The sequence below is a fragment of the Ipomoea triloba genome, chromosome 15 (assembly GCF_003576645.1).
Source record: "Ipomoea triloba cultivar NCNSP0323 chromosome 15, ASM357664v1".
Taxonomy (NCBI): Eukaryota; Viridiplantae; Streptophyta; class Magnoliopsida; order Solanales; family Convolvulaceae; genus Ipomoea; species Ipomoea triloba.
The window spans coordinates 11148960-11158492 of NC_044930.1; the positions used below are offsets into that span (position 1 = coordinate 11148960).

The 9533-nt window shown below is 32.8% G+C and overlaps 1 protein-coding gene across 1 annotated transcript; it reads left to right on the forward strand.

The window, feature by feature from the left end:
* The first annotated feature begins 6264 nt into the window (after nt 1-6264).
* On the forward strand, nt 6265-8801 carry LOC116006061 (ankyrin repeat-containing protein ITN1-like). The gene is made up of 2 exons (XM_031246321.1): nt 6265-7026; nt 7639-8801. Exons 1-2 carry the CDS (start codon nt 6397-6399, stop codon nt 8440-8442), a joined length of 1434 nt encoding a protein of 477 aa, XP_031102181.1. The 5' UTR covers nt 6265-6396; the 3' UTR covers nt 8443-8801.
* Nucleotides 8802-9533: the final 732 nt, after the last annotated feature.

Genomic DNA, 9533 nt, shown 5'->3' on the forward strand with positions numbered 1-9533 from the left:
ATATATATATATATATATATATATATATATATATATATATATATATATATATATATATATATATATATATATAAGAGATCACATGCGGATACTGTGCCTAGGTAAAAGATGGGGTTGAATGATAACCGTTGATCTTGCTAAAAAGGACCGTCCAGATTGAACACAGATTTAAAAAAAAAAAATGCGGTGGCAATTTGATGTTTTTGCATTTAGATCAAACTTAAGGTGCGTGATTTTCCTTCTTTAAGGTTCATGGTTTTTATGCTTGAGATGAGTTAGTTATACAGTTGTTCAAACTTAAGGTGCGTGGTTTTCCTTCTTAAGCTGCGTGATTTTTGTGTTTAAGATGAGCTAGTTATTTAGTTGTTTAAACTTAAGATGCAGGGTTTGTGTACTTAAGGTGCGTGGTTTGTGTACTTAAGGTGCGTCAATTTAGTACTTAAGGTGCATCAATTATAATACTTAAGGTGTGTGATTTGTGTGCTTAATGTGTGTGGTTTGTGTACTTAAGGTGCATCAGTTATCTTAAGATGCGCCATTTAAAACCTTAAGGTATGTGGCTTGTGTTCTTAAGGTGCGTGGTTTGTATGCTTAAGGTGCGTGATTTGTGTACTTAAGGTGCATCATTTTAATGTTTAAGGTTAAGGTGCATGGTTTCCTTTCAAACGCGCGTTTTTTATATTAAATTTTCATTGATTTGAGCCGTTGATCTAGATTTGATCAATGGCTCATATTACACCACATGTTCGCACCTGAGTAAATTTCCGCATCAGATCTCATCCACATATATATATATCGTTCGATTAATTCAGTTAACCAATAATTTTGAACCGAATTAACTAATAACTGAATTTATGTAAAATCCCTAACCATTAACCGAACTGAATTATATCAGTTAAAAAATGATTAACTGGAGTTCTTCGGTTTGGCCGGTTAACTGATTTTCTACCGAAGTTTAAACACCCCTACACATTTGGTTGAAAAGAATCAAAATTTTCTTGACTTAAAAGTATTATATTTTTTCCACTTTCCTACTAGTCTTTTCTTAGCTTCCATCAATCATTTTGAAAACATTTAGTTATATGAATATTTTTGTTCATTAAGGAGTATTTTAATGGATTTACAAAGAAAACAAACTTACTATCAGATGCTTTTTGACTTAAAATATGTTTTTTTTTCCTTATTTGATGTGTGTTTTGGGAGAAAACTAATGAATTTTCAAATTTAACCTTCCATCACCGTTAATTTGAACATCTATTTGAGGCGAGGGACTAAAATGGCCACCAAACAAACAATGTTCTATTATAATTGAGGGACTAAAATGACCATTATCCCTTACAATTATTGTTGTTGTTGTTATTGTTATTGTTATTGTTATTATTATTATTATGAAATATATGCATGTCCCTATATGTCATTTTACATGTTAACCACTAACATTAAATAGTTAATTTTACTAAATATCTTTTTACAAATCATTGATGTCAAAATCACTAACACAATTCATTATTTTCTAATTGTTAATTAAAAAACAAGGCCTATGCAAATGTGGAAAAGTAAGATTCCTACCGTTGTTAATTAATTCCTCTTTAAGGGCATCTACAATAGTAGATTTTGGAAGGTTTTTGCCGGTATTAAAGCTTATGCAGGGAAAAGAGAAATACGAGAGACACTGTTCAAGGTTCTTGCAAGACATCCTTGATTTTTGCAGGAATAGTGGACCCCACCAGAAAAAGAAAGAAGCACCAGGAACGCCTAGTCAAGCGCGTGCATGCCACGCGCTTGCTGGGCGCATAAATTTGAAACTTTTCTCTTTTTTCTTCAATTTTGTTTTTGTTTTTGTTTTTGTTTTGTTTTGTGTTCTTCTCTCCCATTTTCTCTTTTGTATTTACATATGTAAAAAGTAAAAACTCCTCAAAATACATGTCTTCCATTTATGCCACACCAACTAGCACAGCTATCTGTGAGTTGTATTTTCAGAGGACCCAGAGTTGTAGATATATGAACACTTTAAAGGAGTTGTATCATTTCTTCCCGAGGACCCAGACAAATACAAATGGCAGGCCCCCTACATTTGCTTTATATCAATAATCTATCATTATATTTGAATGTCTACTTAACTTTTATGGTAGTGCTGATGCTAATATATAATATACATATTTCTTGACGCGAAAGACTTTTAATCATTATCAAATGACTTTGGATTTTCAAGAAATTATCTAAACAATGACCAATTATTGTTATGCCATGTATGTATCTTGAATAAAAAATTGTGTCCGAAGTTGATATTTTCTATATATACAATTAATATCTACGGTTAATAGTTTATATGCCTATAAATAAATTATAAACACATAACAGGTTAATTATAGACACATAAAATGCATGGTAACTACGTACATATGAACTGTTAATTGCAGACACATAATATGTTACAACATATTATATGTGTCTGCTCGCGATCAGTCCCGTTCCTATCATTTTATAGGCCCGGGACATAACATACAAAATGGCCATACGATATATATATATATATATATGCGTAACTACAGGAAAAAAACTAATGACAAATAACTTGAAATAAGATTTACACATTGTTATTATAATAAATAATAAAGTAATTATTAATACAAATTATAAAACACAACTTACAAATAAGAGTAGAGCATTAAAATCTTAATTACCGGGAGTAATAAATCAAAACACTTTAAAACGTGATAAATGATATTCATAACAAAATATTAAACATGATTAATTGGATAAAATAGTACGAATAGAAATACATTATAAATCACACATATTCTCTATTGATATCATATTTATAATTATATTACTTTTCTTTTAGTTAGATCAATTTCAATTTTTGTTTAGATTAATATGAATACAATGACGCATAATAGAACTTCTAAACTACATTGACTAAATAATTTATAATAAAAAAAGAATAAATATCTTTTAAAATTATTTCATAACTAAATCACAAAATATATTACATATACATAAATCATTATAAAGTCCACAAAATAACACATGTTCTAAATATTAGAAAATTACTCAAATAGAAATAGATTCAAAATTTAATATGAATCACAAATCAATCTATACTATAAATCTCATTATAATTATAGAAATGTAAAAAAAAAAAAATCACATAGTTACAACTCAAAAAATATAATTAGAAATAGAAATAAATTCCATATGTTATAATTTGAATACTATATAATATTTCTAAATTCATCTTCTAAAGAGTTGGGAGGGAAATTAAATTTCATAAGTTATAATTTTAATTTTAATACTATATATAATATCCCTAAATTCGTCTTGGGAGGGAAAATTTAAAGTGTAAAAATAAATATATACATACAGCCATGGGAGTTCAGAATATTTAAAGTTTAAAAATGAATATATATGCACCCATGAGAATTCAACCCCATGAACTCAACATTGATAATCATAAGCCCTACTAACTAAGCTAAACCAAATTTATATTACTTAAATATACATTAAATACTTATACCTAAACTCTATAGTATATATATATAAGGTGGTGGACTAGGGTGGGCCCTGGGCAAGGGCGGGATGGGCCCTTGCCCAGGGACGGGCCTATCTGCGATTAGTCATTTATGTGTCTATGGTTACCATTTTATGTGTCTATAGTTAATATATTATGTGTTTTTAATTTATTTATAGGTATGACTGCAATTACAAAAAAATCAATTGCAAACACATAATCTGAATGTTATTTTTGGATCATTATTTACAATACAAAGTAGACTATGGTCCATGGTGTACAGTTGCAACCATTATACTGTGGACCATGGTCCAAAAACTGTGCTGTTTAAGTAAATAAACGGTTGTCGTTAAGTTTTAACAGATCCCATATTTTTTGTGCGTTCATAACAAAATAAAACTATAGTGTATCTAAAATGAAATTGTCCCGCATATTGTGTTTATATTATCAAACGAAACTGTAATTGAATTGAATTGATACTTTAGTTGTATTGAAATGAAACTGCAACATGTATAAAATGTAACTGAAATATTGAATTGAATTGATACTTCTACTCCTTTCTTTACCTACAGTGATCAAAACCTTGTTCTTGTTCGTCGGGGTTCATTGTTTGAGTGCTCAAACTTGAAGTCGTAGCTTGTTTTATCATGAAAAACCTATGCTACAACGCTCTTAGCACATTGGCAGGTAGCAAATAAGGTTTTAAGGACAGTGTAGTGATTACATGACTCAAGCTTTCCACTTACCCGAAAGCCCTTTCGTTTCTTGTACTTGTTAATTTCCAGAAATATTATTTTCGTATTAATATATCGTAACACATCATTAGTATATCATGGACTTCGATTCGATCATATAGAAATTAAATGTGGATTCAAATCATAATCAAAATATATTAAACAATACCGTTTCTCTCATTAAATTCTTTTTTCTTAACTTAATTTTTTTTTAAAATTTTCTTTTTTAGAAATAGAATTAAAGTATAAAAACTATATCATTAAAAAAACTCTAATTAAGATATTTTTAATGACACTTATTAAGAAATTTGCATGTTCAATTCTCAAATTAAAAAGTATTATTTTCACCTGAACGAGAACCTCGATCTATATATATATATATATAAAAGAGGAATCCGGTAAAGAATTAGCATGGGAAACAGATGCTACGATGATGAACATGTACAGCCCTTCTTTTGAGCTACAGCACTGTTGAGGCCTTTCAACTTTTCTCAATTATTTGATTGCAATTTGACAAAAGAAGGCCCCTCTAATTGACAGCAGAACATGCAGCACTATCTTATTATAAAACCAAAATGGATCAGATCATTATTTGACTGACGTATATGGTGGTGATGCAAGACTTGACACGCAATTCACGACCACCTACGATTATTCTCTGCAGGCTTGCATCAATGTGTTACTTTTGATTTTGAATGAATGGATAAAGATGAATAAAATTTGAAATTTGGACACAATTAGGAATATGCGTTTGTACGTCATATGTAATATGCTAAATGTGTATGGCATTTGCATTTCACTCTACTTCAAAAAAAAAAAAAAATTAACCCTAGTAAAAACACATGAGAAATGCCATTTTTCGTACAGGACCAAAAAAAAATACAATTTTCATTCGTCATAGGTTAAACAAAAACTATTTTCATCCATGTAATACTCTCTCACTTTCAAAAGTAGATTTTACTTACACATCACCAAATTTACAATTCTTTTATTATTTTCTTTACATCTCCCGTAATATATACTCTCTAATTGTCAAAAGTGATCCCATACTCACATTACATTAAAATTTTATTATCTGTTATCAATAAATCTTATTTTATCTCCACAATTATTATTTTGTATCAATTTATAAATTAAAAAAATATTAGATTAACAAAAATGAAAATTTATATATATAATTATTTTTTTAATTAAAAAAATTATTCGTATTATGTATATAGTTGAATAGAAATTATATTACTCAAAAATAGTTATATGAGAAACATATGAAGAAATTATTAGACGAGTAATAAGTTTATGATGAATTTTATTTGTATGTATTGTTTAGGGTATCAATAATAAAAATGTTATGTATTAATAATTTATTTACATAATAAAAAAATAAAAAGAATTAATTATTCAAAAGAAAAAGCTAATAAAAAAAAACAATACAAAATTTTTTTAAAAAAAGATACAAAAGGCTACGGAACCTTTTGTATGTGTAGTGCAAGTTTGCAACCCAAAGCAGCACCAAAAAAAAAAAAAAAAAAAAAAAAAAAAAAAAAAAAGCCATGTCAGCTTGCCAAGGTGTGAATTGTAAGTATAATTTCAGCCCGATTGACACAGACTATTGAGTCAGTGTGAGTGACGCATTAGTCCTATTGTATGGAAATCACATTTCCTAGCTATATGTGTTTTATTATGGTTTAATTTTGCTTTTTTTTTTCTTTTTTAAATAAAGTGAAACGCATATGTCATATGCGTTTGTAGTTCACCAAATCTCCAAATACATATGCCAAAATACATCAACCGCATGTCATGCGATTTTTTATTTTTATTTTTTTCAAGTTCCAAACATGTATTCAGGAAAAATATGAATACCATTTGGGCATTTGGCAAATTCAATTTTGGTTTGGTCAACACACAAATGGCTTTTCTGAAATGAGTTTTTCTTAAATTTCAAAAGTCACATAATTATTTGTTGTCTACCAGAGTATATGAGATAATATAAATGATAATATTTCAGTAGCTAAACAGATAGGGCCAAAGATCTACCCACTTTGAGCATAATCCTCACACTTTGAATTTATAACTTTCTTCTCTTTTCCCAATTCAAATTCAAATTCTGTGTATCATCTTCCTATATATTATATTGGTGGTCCATGCAAAAATATGAAATTCTTGACAAACAGAGAGAGAGAGTGTGAGAGAGAGATGGACGATACGGAGAAAAGGCTTTATGAAGCTGCAGTTGATGGCAACACAGTCGCCCTACAACAACTGCTAGCAAACGACGAACTAATTCTGGAGAGGATAACAGTAACTCGTTTCGACGAGACCCCACTGCACATAGCAGCCATGCGAGGCCACGTCGAGTTCGCAGCCGCAATTCTGGAACGCAACATCGAGCTGGCTTCAGAGTTGGATTCCCGAAAGTTATCTCCCCTTCACATCGCATCAGTGAAAGGGAATGTGCGGATGGTGAAGCTGCTGGTTTGGGCTTGCCCTGAGATGTGCGTAGCGCGCGATCGATATGGGAGGAACCCTCTCCACCTTGCGGCCATGAAAGGCCGAGTTGGAGTTTTGAAAGAGCTTTTGAGGACTAGACCGGAGGCCGCTCGACAAAGGACCGATTTTGATGAGACTGTTTTGCACTTGTGTGTGAAACACAATCAGTTGGAAGCTCTCGAGATGATGCTGGAGAGCATAGAAAGTAAGGGTGATGGTGATGAGTTCGTGAACGCAGTAGATTCTGATGGAAATACCATTTTTCACTACGCTGCTTCTCACAAACAAACTCAGGTATATATATATATATGTGTGTGTGTTCATATTGTTTTTTCTTTTTCTTCCTGGCCTCCAATTTATAGCTAGCTAGATGGAGTTGCTCGAGGAAAGTAAGGGTTAATCCAACGCCATGTAACTAGGGGACTATTGATGGTCAAGTTCTTGAAAATATGTGGCCATAAAAAATAAGTTCAGTATCTTAACTCTCGAAAATGTGTGAAGGTATAATGAAATAGCTTTTAACATAGTTGTAAGCGTTTGATCTAATAAGAAGTGTAAGACTAGCTAGTGCGGGTACTGCTGGGGAATTGTTAAGTGGCGGTAAAGAGTCAAGTCCAATAGGGTGACTCAAAAGTGTAAGCGGGTCCCTTCAGAAGAGGCACCTTACTCAGATTAATTCTTGTTTGCACCGAGCCGACCTAATTAAGGGGCAAAATATTGGCCCGACCACTCTTAAGGGGATTAATTCTCGTTTGCACTAAGCCGACCTAATTAAGGGGCAAAATATTAGCCCCGACCACTCTTAAGGGGTAAGAGTGTACGACCACTCAGACCAACAAAACTGGTTATTTTCTAGGCCCATTGAATGTAAGCTATAGGTAACTAATAATATTAAATTAAGTGCAGACTATGAAAAACTTTGTAAGAAACAAACAAGCTGCAGATGTGAATGGAAACGGAAAAACAGAGATTGACGACACTACATTAGCACAAGAGGAGAGAGAATTATCCGAAGAATGGCTGCAGTCGCCGGAAATTACCGAACAACCTCCCGCAACGGGCGGAGCCCGACGTGACACTCCTCCTAACAATCGCCAGGCAACCCATCAAGCAGAAAGGCCGAGAAGAAAGAACGGAGGGGCAATTATGGTGGCGGCCTCAGTCCTTGCAACAATGGCATTCCAGGCCGGAGTCACCCCTCCGGGAGGCGTTTGGATAAACAACGATTCTGCCAAATACAACAAACTTCCCGTCGGCCGCCGGTCTCCGCCGCCGCACAAGGCGGGGGAAGCCGTGATGTCGTCCGATAACCGGCGGGGAGGGTATCAAAATTTCCTGGACGCCAACACGCTAGCATTCATCGCATCCCTCACCGCCGTACTGATAGAGCTGAGCGGGCTGAACCTGAGATGGATCGACGGGTTTCTCAGGCTGATCATGTGGTTCACCGTCACCTCTCTTGTGGTGACTTACGGCGTCTCCGCCGTGCTCGTCACTTCACACAATTCCGTGTCGGACCTCAGCCGAACGGTGAAGATTTGTATAACGATTTGGTGCATCGTAATGGGTTTGGTTGTGCAGTGGAACAACCTTCGCCGTCTTTACATGTCAAAGCCATGGCTGGGAATTGCAAGGCTTGGGAACAATATAGTGATGCGAGGGAAGAATATAGTGATGAGCAGTAATTACTGGAGTCGAGTCGTCCCATAAGCCTAAGACCTGCGACACCCCTTCCTGGAAAGGTTTGATTGGATGCAGAGGCGGGGCGGGGACCCCGGCCCGGCCACTAACCCGGCTTCCCAAAATAAATATTCCCTTTTCCATTTTACCTGTAATGTGTGTGTTCATATGTTTTTTTCTTTTTCTTCCTCGCCTCCAATTTATAGCTAGATGGAATTTCTCTTTTCAGTGCCTAAAGGAGTAATGTATATTAGTTCAGGTTTCTTTAGTTTTATTTGTGTGGTTAGACTTTGTCTGGCTTTGTTAGAACTACTCCCCGTATTATTAGCTTAGAAAATGTAGTATTAAGCTCTTCTTTCGCATAATAAAGCATTCACTTATTATCTCTATATGGTATCCAGGGCGTTACTATAGTCAGAGACCAAATTAATAATTTTGCTATAGTCAAGGGACTAAATTGGTAATTAATTTTTTACTGAAATGGTTCCTTGACTATAACAAAATTATCAATTTGGTCCCTTGACCATAGTAAAATTACCAATTTGGTTCCGATTTAACGGATGTTTAACGGCAAAATAAACGGAGGACCAAATTGGTTAAATTTTCAAAATCGAGGGACTTAATCGATCACGAAAAATTGTTGAGGACCAAATTAGTAATTTTACAATAGTCGAAGAACCATTTCCGTAATAAACTCTTATTTTTATTATATTTAAATTTAACATATCAAAATTAAAATAAATTTATAATTATAAAATTGTTAAAAATTTACCAACAAAATTAAATTCAACAATATTTCAACAATTTTTTTTTTAAAAAAAAGAATTCAATTACCAAAATTTAACAAAAGACATTTATTTATAAAATAAAATTTAAAAAAAAAAAAAGGAATTTGGCCGTTGCACAAAAGAAAAGAAAAACAGTAAACAAAAAACAAAGTCAAAGAAACTCATGTCGCCTTTGCAGTTTTAACCGTGATAAAAAAAAAAAAAAAAAAAAAAAAAAAAAAAAAAAAACCCAAAAAAAANAAAAAAAAAAAAAAAAACCCTGATAACATGAGGGTGTTGCAGGAGTCTCCAAAATGCAACGCCCCATTTGTTAAAAAATTCATGTCAAAGTTT